The sequence below is a fragment of the Grus americana genome, chromosome 1, assembly GCF_028858705.1.
Source record: "Grus americana isolate bGruAme1 chromosome 1, bGruAme1.mat, whole genome shotgun sequence".
Taxonomy (NCBI): Eukaryota; Metazoa; Chordata; class Aves; order Gruiformes; family Gruidae; genus Grus; species Grus americana.
This window is the reverse complement of record NC_072852.1, coordinates 120,410,627-120,424,337: the sequence shown is the minus strand read 5'-3', so window position 1 is coordinate 120,424,337 and position 13,711 is coordinate 120,410,627. Positions and strand designations below refer to the sequence as shown.

At 40.1% G+C, this 13,711-nt stretch overlaps 1 protein-coding gene across 3 annotated transcripts in view; it reads left to right on the top strand.

Annotated features, from left to right (window-relative positions):
• Window positions 1-13,711, top strand: part of DSCAM (DS cell adhesion molecule) — a 476,818-nt gene that overhangs the window by 279,103 nt on the left and 184,004 nt on the right. For all 3 annotated transcript variants that reach the window (XM_054820229.1, XM_054820238.1, XM_054820247.1), the window contains exons 4-5: window positions 6,979-7,125; window positions 12,670-12,948. In XM_054820229.1, coding sequence (XP_054676204.1) covers window positions 6,979-7,125; window positions 12,670-12,948 — 426 coding nt within the window. The remainder of the gene's footprint in view (window positions 1-6,978; window positions 7,126-12,669; window positions 12,949-13,711) is intronic.

Below are 13,711 nucleotides of genomic sequence, written 5' to 3'. Positions count from 1 at the left end.
TTAATGTTACAGTTTTAAAATATTCTCATTTTCATACAAGAATATTATGCACTAATTCGACAGGAAAGTGTTCACATTTTCTTATGAATTATACATGAGAACAATTTCACATAGGAAACCTAAACAGAATTATTTTAACTTATTACTCAGACCTGTAAAATTTTATTTTAATCTCTGATATTATGCAGTCTAATGGAAAGCATTAAAAATCTTACATAAGAGCAATTTCATAATTGTTAATGTGACCTCTTCTCACTTAGAGAAATGAACACATGATTTACTAATGCAGCTCAACTTTAGTGAAGTCACTTGGTTATTTAGGGCACTAGTCAGCAGATAGTAAAATGAGGGGTGTGTTTCTAAAATGTCATGGGATTTGGGGCCCTTAGTTCAGGTTGGTCAAGCATAGGTATGACCCAATTTCCTCTCCCTCTTCCCTGTTTGTTCTCTTCAGGGTCTTACTACTTTGAAATATGTATTTTCCAGTCAAGTGGTTTGATAATATCTGAGATGAAGACATAAATTTAAAGTTTCAATTAATGAATGAAATTTAATTGAGGAAAGACATGTTGATAAAGTATGCAAAGTGTTCAAACTTGGTGTAATGGCAAACGATCATGTAGCTTGGTAAGTTGTGTAGGGAAATTGGATTCTGTGATAAAGAAGTCTGATTCAAACATGTAGTTTTTCATACAGCCAATTCCAGTGTCAAGACAGACAGACAATAGATTGTATCTACAGAATGAGGGAAATCTACTCTCTAAGTTCACGACTCTGAAAAGATCACAATTTTCAATGCATAACTGAAGCAAGTTAGCATTGATAAGAGGACTACTGTAATTCCTGGATGCATAAGTGGAAGCAAAATTTGTATAGTGGAGAGTGGTGACATTTTGCATTCACTGTTACCAGAATCATTACTGAACTTATGTGCATGATCACAACTTGAAAGAGAACTTCAAAAAGTTGATAAGTTGTTGGGCAAAAACTACAGGAATATTTCAAGATATGAATAATTCACAGTAAATGATTTAGGAAGTTCAATCTGTATAACTAATTAAGGAGAAAGATGGTTTAAGAGGTAATTTCCTCATGTTCTGTAAGTACTAAAATGGGCAGAAGATTTCTGACTGCAGAGGAAATCTTTAATGAAGGCACAGTAAGATCCAATAGCTGGGGTCAAAGCCAGATAGACCACAAACAATACACTAGCTTTCAAAAGTGAGAATAATTAACCATTGGAATAATTTACTGGGGGTATCACATACTCTCCACTTACAAGAAATCGTTAATCATGACTAATGTCTTTTTAAAAAAGCTATAGCTTAACATCCAGATATGGAATTGGTGCAGGAGTTAATGGGTGAAACATGAAAGGTGAGAATAAATTACTCTAATGGTCTTTCTACTCCTTGGATCTATATTTTTTTTCAGTCTCACAGTGAGGCAAGGTTATGTATTAATGACAGATGGGATGTTGGAGAAAGAATTATGGATTCCATTCCTTGTTTTTCCACTGACTTGTGTACATCGATTCACGTATCTCAGTAAGCTTCTCTGTAAAACATTTAGATTTTAAATAATAATATGTTACTATGCTTGCCCACCTCACCAAGGCAAAAGGTAGTAATGGTTCCTAACATCCTTTGAACTCTTTGAATGAAATACATACTACATATATTGGACCAGGTTTTCAAAGGCACCAAGCACTGAAAGCCAGAAAAGATGTAAGCTTTCAACATGTCTGAAAATCAGGTGTTGAAATTATTATAATCAAGTTTTCAAGGCATTAATACAAACACTACTGAGGAGGAATAATAAATGGGAATTATGAGCTATATTTTGACAGCGCTCTTTTTAATTGTTGTGAAGGAGGCTTCTCTGCCTTCCTCCCTTGAAGCCTGCTAACAGCCAAACAAACAAAAAGCTGCAGTTTATCTGAAAGGATGTTCCATTAAAAAAAAAAAAAATCCTTATTTGGCATATTAAGTAGGTGAGTCAAAAAAATTAGACTTTGTTACAGCAAAGCAAGAGCGATTAAATTAAATGAACCTCAAGAAGAAAGCACTCCCCTCGATCAACAGGGCAATAAGAGCTTGTCGATCCCCATCCTGCTGCATTCCTAAACACTTTTTGAAGTACAGAAGGCAGAACACTCAACATTTTGGCTTTGTCACAGCTGACAGCCTGTCGGTTTTAATGAAAATGCTCTCCGTTTAGAAGATGACAGAAATTACATGCATTTCCCCTTTTATTTTTCTGTCATCTTTTCTGTCTCGCAGTTTTACAGTAGAAGGAGGGGTTGGTTATTAAAGCATTACATAAGTATGCAAAATATATTAAGAAGAAGAGAGGAAAAGGAAAAGCTTTAGCCCTGCAATTATACACAATGTGTGTTGGTGAGAAATATATACTGTGGGATAACATCTGATGTGTGGCAATAACTATTTACTTTTAGTTATCTTTAGAGAGGGTGAGGGAAAAATCTCTACATAATGCTTTAAGTGAAGGTTTTATTATACAATTGCCTGAGTAATTTCCAACAGGAAGATGATCTAAGCAGTGTTAGATAGCTCAAGGATGTTCATAACTTCTCCAGAAAATATAGCAAGATAACGCTGAACAATTTCTTGGCTCTGCACAGCTTTCACAAACCTCTTTTATTAAGTGGCAGGCTTTTAATAAGTGTACCCACTCTCATTGACCCAGATGTATAAGTGCATCTGAGGAAACTCGCTTCCAGGACTGAGGAGGGAAGGCTTCACTTGCAAATACAAGTCAGTACCATGGGATTTGGAAATAGCCCCACAAATCTATACACATTCTTCAACCTGGCAGTAGCCACTGAACATGTTTCCTCAGTTTCAATTTCAGAGCAAGTATTAGCGGCAATAGCGTGTACAAGGTAGAAACACCGAGGAAGTGAGCTTTCGGCAGTTTTAAGGGAATCTGTGAATTTGATCTTCTAACAATTTCTGTGACAGTTGCTTCATGCTTATGCTAAGAAGAGAGACAAATTTAATTATTAATGATGGCCTGTATAGACCATATCTCAAAATCATGCAGAGGATCTGAAAATAGTGAGAGCTTTAGAAAACCATAGAGAAAGAAGTTAATTTTTGAACTTTGGACACATTTGTATGATCTTAAATTTGTGCATACTAGTAGTCTCCAACAGTGTGACTCTTTGTAGAAATGGAATTATATATGTTTAGCAAAGGTGAAACTGGATTCCAGAAAAAGAAAGCTACGTGAAGCCATTGTACAAGGAGCACATTTCTGCCTCCCAGCTGTTTAGGTTCTACTTGCTTGACACAAATGCACGGAACATGCAGATCTACTAGAAGGTCCCAAATGGTCACGACCATCCCATTAGCACCTTTTTATGTGTTCCTTGTCCTACGATGTGATAGCGGCTGAGCAGCATCTCCACCAACATCCACCCTTGCATAGTTTAGTAATGGGGTTGGATCCCAGCTTGAGAAGTCTGATCTAAGTCTTGATGGGGCTGCAGAGGACACATCTGCATGGTACACAGGGCGCTGGTTCAGCAGCCAGGCAGCCCTGCCAGCCAAGCGGCGTTGCTGTGGGCGAGCACATGTCTGAACTGGCTGTGCTGTCTGAAACACAGAGCTGGTTAATGCTCACACAGCTGGAGACAGAAGCAAAAGAGATTGCCTCTGCTGCATACCCACCATTAACCCCAAGTAAAGTCCTTAAATGTGATTCCCATCTCCTGAAGCTGTCATTTTATGCTGCCTACAGACTAAGGGAGACAACTGTGCTTTAATTACCTGTAGTCCCTAGAACATATTTCTTAGTAAAGGTAGATTTGCTTTATGAATATTTCAGTAGTGCAGAATCTGCATGTGACACAGAAGTCAAACAGCCTGTGGTTTCCACACCAAAATTCTAAATATCCTTCTAACCTAGAGTTAGGGGTAAAGGTAAACCTTGTTAAAAGGTAGAGATGTTGAGTACCTATGTGATGAGGAGATAGGGTGGAGTGGGACAAGTGTTTATGTCTGAGTAATTGGGGACTGTGAAAGGAAAAGGAAGAAATACTCAGCATAGGACATTACATTATATCTAGGAATTAGAGAGTGAGAATCAACAAAAGAAATTGCCAAACTTCCTGACTAACAGGAAGTAGTACTTCTTCTGGGTGAATCATTATGAGGCTGCCTCCCTAAAAGGTGGTAGGATTCCTCTTGCTGTGGCTTTGGAGCTGGGCTGTATGACCGATAGGTCATAAAGAACTAATCTGTGATTGTTAAGGGGGTTCACCAGGTGATTGCCTGCACACTTGCAGACTGTGCTTTCTAGCTGCCTGTATTTGTAGAAAACCTCATTAGCAAGTTTGGTCAAGCCAAACTATTTTGTGACTAGCAAATAAATAACTGATTAGTAATTGAGAAGCTAGGTAAAATATTTTATTGGTTTATCTCATTAACTGTCTATATAATTTCCTCCAAACTAACATATTAAAATGTAAGATGCAAGATAGCGTTGCCTTTTTTATGTAACCTTTTTGAGGCCATATTTCAGGCACCTGTCTGTGAAACTGAAATATTGCCTATTCAGGTGCTTTTCCTACAACATTCAACAGTACACTTGTTTCTAAGTAATTATTTCTGTTGAAACACAAGCCTTCTCTATGCAAGCAATTACATTTTCAGAGGCATATGAAGTCAACATGGCCTCTGTATAATAAGGAACCTCCCTAGCCTGTAAGCACCCCTAGGCTGGAATATAGTGTTGCTCATGGCTGAGGGGAGTGCTCTTCAGTAGCAGGCAAGTAGCTCAACATCTTGCACGTCTCTATTCTGGGAATTTATTTTGTTAATATACTTCTCAGTAATGGCACATGTTATTTGAACAAACAAGGTACTTCAGAAGGGTACGCGCAGCGTGGATTATGCTTTTCCAAAGTTGTGACCTGTTTCCATGCTTGTGCCTTGACTTTCAGGAGAACAGGGTCAGCCAAGGCAAGTCACCAGCGTGGTTACTTTATAATTCAGTATGCATACAAGAATGAGAGAGGTGGACTGATGTTGCTTTATTCAATATTCTCCGCTCTAAGGGTCAGTCCAGTCCTGTGACATTAAATGATTGTTAATTTTTTTTTTTTTTCATTTCTTTTAGATTGTGGTTTAAAGGAGATTGCCCTCTGTAATGATACCATTTCCTTTCTGTCTTTTCTCTGCTGGATTGCTTTCCCACTGATGCATTTGTGAGCAAGCACCCTGACTACACTTAATTATTAAAAAGTCATTGCTCAAATAGAGCTGTGAAGTAAAGGAAATATTTCTTACTGCATATTACTGAATATTAGTTCCTAATGGGTTTCATCTCTGTGTATTCTCCCCTAATTTGGGAGCCAGGTATATTTTATAATGCATAGGTTGAGGTATGCATATTGTAAGAGCTACTAGCTGCCAGAGAAGTAGAAGACAAAAAAGAAAAGATATTAACATCTTCTCCAGTTTAAAAGTTTTAGAATAGCATACATAGCTTAGACTGCAGTATTTTTTAAATGGAAACAGTGGCCAGGTGAGGTCCAAGTTTGCAATGCATTCTAACCACTTTACTTCCATTTATTGTAGCTGGGAAAAGCTTTAGAGTAGACATGTACCATGTAGAAGTTAGATTTTTGTGTCCTTGCTTTTAGAACAAGCATTTACAACAGAACAGAGGCATCTGTGCAGGTGTCAAATGATCAAAACTGTACATATGTACCATGATGTTTTCCATATATTCTGGAGTTAATAAAAAATACGTATTTGAAGAGAATTTCAACTATATTCTTTTCAATTTGAATGAACACTGGGAGAAATGCTGACCATGAACATGTCAGTCTTGTTCAGTCACTTTACTGGACCTAATTTTCTTCCTAAAATAAACTACTCTGTGTGGAATTAAAAAAAAAAAAATAAATATTTGGATATTAAACAACGTATCCTGTGCTGTTCATTTAAGCCCTTCTTTTAGACACAGAGTCTGTCTACCTGCTTATATTGTGCTTCTGTAATCACAGGCTGTAATATTATTTAAAAAAAAAAAAAAGTCCACAGCAGATCAGATAATGTATTAACTCATTTTCTTGTGGCTCGGCCATGGAAGTACTGAGCTGCAAAGAGCTCAGCCCGTCCTGCTGAGGCCTGGCGTGCATTAACCCACAGGAAATATGGACGGGGTGGGGTGGGATGGGACTGTTCGTGCCACTCGTGCTGCCTAGCTTGCAGCTGGCGCGGGTGCGTACAACTTCGCCGGGGTCAGCGGCGTAGCACCGTCAGCAAGACTGGTTTGGCTGTCCTTGCGCTCCCATCACACCTGAAGCCGTCTGTGGAGCAGGGCTGGGCAGCGCGTGGCTCTTATGGCCAGAATCCTTTAGCAAATATGTCCCATATTCTTGGGGTAAAAACTTTCTCCTTCTGTGAGTTTCTGCTTTTTTTCACTGATCCCTTTAGTTTTACTTGTTATGACTTCCCCCCTCCCTGCCCCCCCCCTCAATTTTGTGGTGTACCTGGACAACGAATGCCATTTTGGCTAGTATTGTTTAATTATGCATGCCACCCCAAACTGTGTTTCTTATATGTACAGCTCTGCTGGTGAATTGCCATCATATCACTCTACAGTATTGAATTAAACTGGATTAAATTCTGCATTGGTTCTTTACCCTGTATGTTATTTCAGATGTCTCTTGGATATTGTTTGTTGATTGTGATATAGACCATGGTACCTTTCTTTCCTTCATTCCTCACATTTTCCTTATAGATCCCTACCTTTTTTATAAGAAGTGCACTTGAATTAATATCTTTATATGCATTTGCAGTGAATACTTAGTGAGCTTATAATTGGCAGTTTCTAGGCTCTTCAGGACCCTCCCGCCTGTGTCGCCCATCCCCAGTGTAAGCAAGCAGAACACAGGAACAACCTGCAGATATTTTAAACACTGCAAATTCTTGTGTCTTTCAGGACCTAGATTTCTCATCACATCCACGGGAGCCTTGTATATTTTAGACGTACAGAATGAAGATGGACTGTACAACTACCGATGTATCACAAGGCACAGATACACTGGAGAAACACGACAAAGCAACAGTGCAAGACTTTTTGTATCAGGTGCTCCTTTATATATCATGTTAAATTAAGTATTACATATGCCTCTCTCTAGTGTGCTAAACTGGCAAGGCAGGTTCTTGTGCCCCTATGCACTCACAACCAAGTTGTCTATCAAACAGAAGGCAGAAGTGGTCAGCTGTGAGCTGCTGCTGCAAAATGTCCCATTTTAAAATCCCTTTTTCTGTTTTTCACCTCCCATTAGATATTTCCAGAGAGCCTGTAGGGTGCACTGGCATTTAGTACAGTGATTTTTTAGTAGGTTTAGAGTACTTTATAAAAGGACTGCGGATGGGATTCATCCCATTAAAAGTAGACTAGTGCAGTGAAAGTGTCTAGTCACCTTAACTTCCCTCTGTAACCAAAGGAGAAGAATGCTTTTAGTGGTAGTGTATCTGACCTACTTCAGCTGCCCGCTTTGGGGTGAGATGAATTGCCCCATGGTGCCTATTTCTCTCTGTTAACCATAGCAGGGGCTCAGGACATTCAGCTCAGCTGTAGATATTTCCACTGTGGGAGACTCAGGTTAGCCGAGGTGCATTTCAGCCTTCCTTTTCATTTAACACACTCCTTCCCTGGGGAAAACAGCATGTTCCCCTGCCACCAGGAGGGATTTCTAGCCAGGAGGGGTACACGACTTGTCCCAGGGCACCCCGGGTGCTGCAGGCAGACAGGAGCGTCAGCTGGAGGCTGTCCATGGACGAAGCTAAGAGTCCCAGGGCAAATGGCCTTGTGCAGTAGGTAGGAAAATGAGAAGGTAGGTGGGATATTTTAACTTTTCCTTGTAATTGTAAATCATCTCCTGGTTGGTGTGTGTGTGGTGGACAGTTGGGTTCCCCCCCCACACACCCCAAACACTTAGGGCTGTCACTACAGTGTTGCTCCAATCCCACCTTCCCCCCATTTTGCCTCAGTGAGAGGAGGCGCCAGTTGTGGGTGAGGTGAGAAGGAGGAGCAGACCCCAGGCCTGGGTTTGGAACTTGCTTTCAAACATCTCAGCATCGGATTAGCTCTTTGCCATCACCCCTTCCTCTCCCTCATTTGCTGGGTGCCTGTAACTGCACCCTGTGTTCCCATGTGAGCAAATCCACAATTGTATTAGCACATCCACAGAGATAGCTAATGCTGTATCCCAGACCCTCTCTTCTTTCTGCCTGTATCCTTGCCTTCCAGAAGACATGCCCACCATCCCACTGAAAGCCCCACAGAGATTTTTCTCCTTTTCACTGCTAATAAGTTGCCCTAGAGATCCTAACCCTAAAGATCAGTCAGGATGTGGTAACCTTCACAGTCTAACAGTCAGTGGGGTCATTCTCCTTTTGACCTTGTCCTCTTGTCTTTTGGTCTTTTTGTCAGAACAAAAATACCTAGTGATTAGGTCTCAGCTCTCCACCCTTTGTTTGAGAGCCCTAAGGGGGACAGAAGTGGGCACAAGATTTTGCATTAACAACATACTTCCTGCCCTCCTTCAAAATGGTCATTGCCAAAAGATTCTGGAGCCCTCTGAACACACAAGTCAGTACTTAATATACTAATGATAAAAAAATAGTGTGATTTTTCAGGTTAGCATCACTTACCAGTCAGATCCAGGAGTTTTCTTCTTTGATACGTGTCCTCCGTGGGTAAAACTCTTGCCTCTGCTTTTCCCAGCCAGATGAAGAAGTAGTTTCCTGCACAATAATCTGCCTGATTTGGTCTTATAAGGATAGGCAGGGTCCTATCCTTCTAGCTGGCTCCATAATATGGTCTGTTTCCGTATGAAATCATGCTAAGGCTGAGCCAGTGGTAACATAAATAAAATCAGGCTTGTATCTTGGTTACCACGGGAAAATTTCTAGTTATTTCACTGAACAAAAGGGGAAAAATCAAAGCTCTGTCTTGTTTGTAATTCAGGACAAGTAGCCTAAAAGATGCGCTCTGTCCGGAGTTCCATTTTTATTTTCCTTCACAGACCAAATCAAAATAGGAATTTTTACCTGTGCGCAATAGCTGGCTTTTTTAATTCAATGGGGTTAATTATTCTCTATTAGAACTATAGTGGGCTCTGATTTCCAGTCTTGTTAGTCTACTGAACAAGTAGAATTTGTCTCTTAATATTTCTCTAATAGATTTTCTTTTTTCTTTACTGGAATTTATATTTTTAAATAATGAATCTTTGAAGAAATGAGATCAGAAAATCCATGAACATAGTTGTGAAAGGTCTGCTTGCATGAGACCTGCATTTTTGCCTTTTACATCCATAAATATTCTTTGCTTATCTGCAGATGAAATAGTTTGTGGTGGATATTGATCATAGTTTCTTGGCCACATTCTTAATACAAGTTAAGTTTCATTATTGTTTGAAAGAGAAGGGTAACCTGCATGTAATAGCAAATACACATGTGAATAATTAGTTTGCCCATGAACAAAGCAAAGTGCCAAGTATCATTTGGAGTAAGAACATCTCCTTGAAATCATGCGGCCGTTCTAAATAAAATGAAAACCAAGGCCATTAACATGCTACAGAATATTCCTCTAATGCCCATTATAGTGTGTTTTTCAAAAAATAATTTTGTCCAGCCATAAATCCCAGCTTCCAAAATCTTTACTGTTTTTTAACCCCTACCCTCAAAAAAATCCTTATGATTTTGAAAGCATAATGAGTTTCTTGCTCTGTCCTTCAAAGAAGATCCAAAGTAGAATATTTTAGAACAGCATTTTGCCTCAGTTTTCCTGACATTGTTCTTGCTAGAGATTTGCAGCTGACTGTTAAAGTATAGTAAAATAATCATTCAAAAGAGTCCATACCACATACTGGAATTGATTTATATTACTTTGCTGTTTGCTTCATTGCAGGTGATTGCAAATGAACCCTGGGATTTCTTTTGTGCTTTTTTTTTTTCCTTTCTGAACTGGAATATATGCAGTGTAGGAGCTCTGTTCCAGGGACATCCCAAAGAGATGCTTTTACTGTCCCTTCAAATATATAAGTACAGAGTGCAAGAAAGCAGGTCACTGAAATAATATTTTGTGTATTCCTGAATATATTTTCAATACCTCCTCTATAAGAACTAGCTCAAGGCTTCTCAAGTACATAGGCAAATCCCAGCTTAGTTGTTCCATGGATGGGACTCCAGGCTGGGATGTTCTCAGCTTGAGAAGGGAAAACGTAAATGGAAGTGAACCTGGGATAGAGGACCCAGGGACCGGTGTGCTGTTCTTGAAGGGTGAGAAATGGTGGCTGCAGAAGGGGGCTGTGCCTCCCATGGCATCTTCTGCCATCACCCCCAGCTCCTGGGGGCAGCCTGCCTGGCTTCCCGGGCTTCTGCCTAGGCATGGGGGCAGGAGGGCAGTGACTGCGTTGCTGTTGCCATCGGCTTGTTCTCTGAGGTGGTCTTGCGCTTTGCATGGGCCCAGCATTAGAGTATGTGTGGTTCTCTGCAGCAAACTAGGAGGCTGTCGGAGCATGATATTTACTAGCCACAGCTTTTCCTTATAGTTACTTGAATTCCTCCCCTGGTGGGCACCATCCTGTTTCGAAGTCCATGAGGTACTTTGTATTTTTGTACTTAAAGGATTGCAAGTGGGACCACATATATCCTTCATAGTCTCTTGAAGTTAAAAGCATATGGAGAAGATACAAAGCTACTATGAGTTTCGAGTAGGAATGCATGACAATATCTTTAAAAGTAGGAATGCATGACAATATCTTTAAAAGTCAGTTCTACTTTTTTATTATTTAATTATTACTTTCAATTGAAGAAATTGATTTCATGTAGATGTAACCTTCCTAAAAGCCAGAGCTGTAACTTCTCGCATACTTACATTTTTACTGAGTTAATTCCTCAGGCTGCACAAAAGAATCTGTGCGCTGAAAACAGAGATGCCTGATGACCCAAAAGGCAAGAAAGGAGCTGGCTAATCAATTAGTCAAATTGACATTGGCCTTCCCAATAGCATCCTGGCAGATTGTGCTTTCACTAATCCAGACATAAACAGCATGGCAAGCTCAAAAATATAACCCATCTCGATGCCAAATACGGACCTTGAGGATACTGATGGATGCAAAATCATTTGTTTAACTACTGGCTGACACGTTTCTAATGAGACAGACAGTAAGTTGCTGTAAACTGAATGTGGCGTTGCCTTCAGTAGCTCAACTTTTTCTGGCACCTGGAGAGCAGAAAAACCTCTGTGGTCATCTTTCATTGAACTTCATGTTTAGGGTTTTATCTGGATATTCACATAAAATTTACTTAGCCTATTTGTTTACCATCACAGTTTTAGTTTCTGGATTGTTAGTATAACTTGCATAGTGCCTCTAGCTATTTGCTCTCAAGTGTACCCTCCTACATGTGGCTGCAGTTCATAAAACTAGCTTAGATATATCTTCAAACTAACTAGTTTAAGTACTGATTACACCACTGCTTGAGTGGCTTGAATTCAGCATGAACTGCGCCTTTAATCTCTCCAGCTCCTAACAGGAACCTGCCACAGCTGCCCTGTGAGCAGTACCTGAGCTAGCTAAGTCAAAGGCCACTTGAAAAATGTCAATATGGTTGCAATCACACCTACACCCAGACAACTATGATGTAGATATACCCAAAAAGAGATTGACGTGTCAGATAGGAGTAAAAGGATTTGATCAGCATGTGGAGTTTCTGTGTGAGACAAAAGCCTTAGCAAAGCAGGTGCATGTGATGAGAAAATACTTAGATGAATATTTGTTGATTTATTGTTCAGTATTTACATTGCAGTAGCTCCAGGATGGGCTTCCATTGTGCTGCACAAAACTGTAAATTACATTAGCCTCTTCCTCCAAAAGTTTTCAAACTTAAAAAGCCATGGGAGTGGCAAAACAGAGTACTATCACAAATAGAGTGCTATTTCTGATGGGGTACGTGCACCTCTGTTGAAGGCACTCTGCCAGATTTCTGTGAGGATACATAAATATATGCCAGGTGCGTTAGCGTGTTGCTCTGAGAGCTGTTTTCCTCAGTAATTTGAGCACAGGAAGTTGGAGTATTAAGTTGTATGCTGGTCTTGTCACGTTAAGTTCTTTTTCCAGAGAAGAAGAAAAGGCTCGTTGGTCAGTTAGACTGCAGATAGAAATTCCTGTGTCTTTGCCCATTTCTCTCCTGACAAAGGAATAAATTGCTCCTTTAATTCAAAGCCTTCAGACCACCGAGAAGCATGGAGAATGTGTTGGCTTCATTCTAGTCAAGTAGTGCAGGGATAACAGTAATAATTGTTAAGGCAACACATTTCTGGCTCTCCGTTCTCCTGATAGGGGACATGAAGGATGACCAGAGAAATGGTTGCCACCTGGAAACAATCCAGTGAAACGATTTCCAAGTAGTCATGAGGTGCTTCGGTAGCACATGCTGCTGGATCCCAGCCACCACTACTGAGATATTACAGACTGATGGCTGGATGACAGTAGCAAACTGTAGTACATAAAACACTGGACTAGTGAGTCAAAAATGCAGGAAAAAAAATATTGGCATATTGCTCAGTGAATGAAAGAATTTTAATGCTCCCATTGAAAACTGCTGTTTGTTCTTTCAGATCCAGCAAATTCAGCTCCATCTATTCTAGATGGGTTTGACCACCGCAAAGCCATGGCAGGACAGCGAGTGGAGCTGCCTTGCAAAGCATCAGGGCACCCCGCACCAAAGTACCGTTGGCTGAAGGACAACGTTCCCTGGGAGCCTGACAGCAGGTTTCGGCAGACAGTTACAGGTCTGCTGATTGAGAACACGCGTCCCTCGGACTCAGGCAACTACGTCTGCGAGGTGTGGAACAACTATGGGACTGCCGAGATGATAGGGCGGCTCTATGTAAAACGTAAGTCCTGGGCTGAGTTGAGCTCTCGGGCCACTTCTTGCCTGGGTGTGAGCATCAGGGAAGATGTTGCCGTATCTTGCTGTACCTTCTGTTTTGTTACTTTACCTTAGCAATGCTTAAACTTCTCAAAGTTGTGGAACAACAGAAGGTAGGCTCTGTGGAGATGAGTTCGTTGGACAATTGAGCGATCAGAAGTACAAATAGATGCAATTTATAATGTAGCTATATAATTTATCACATGGAGGATATGTAATTTAGAAGCTTGAATTGGATACTTAGAAAGAAATTGCAAATGTTCTCATGAATAAAGCTGCCAAACTCTCATTGCCATGACTCATGCTGTTCGGTAATATTGAATACTCATACCTCCCCTCAGTTGAGTATTCATGTGTGAATATTCTGAATGTTTCACAAATTCTACAAAGATAATTATTACTCAGAAGCACTGCACTGGAAAAGTGTTATTCTTCTATTGTTAAAAAAAAATTATTTCCTGGAATAGAAATAACACTTTGTGAACTAACGTTTCCACCTATGCAGCATGACTAGCAAACTGAAAAGGGAGAAGTTTGTGAACAGTTCAGGCCATAAAAATGTCTTCACAAATAATTACACAAAATGTACTTGGGCAAAATAAAACCCAGATCAAAGATCAGTAATTTGTACATTATAACAGAGGAGCTTTGCTTCTAAATGTAGTCATAAAAATTAGTTAAATTCAGTCTGCATTGTATGGTACAAAGTCAAAACTTCCAGAGGCATA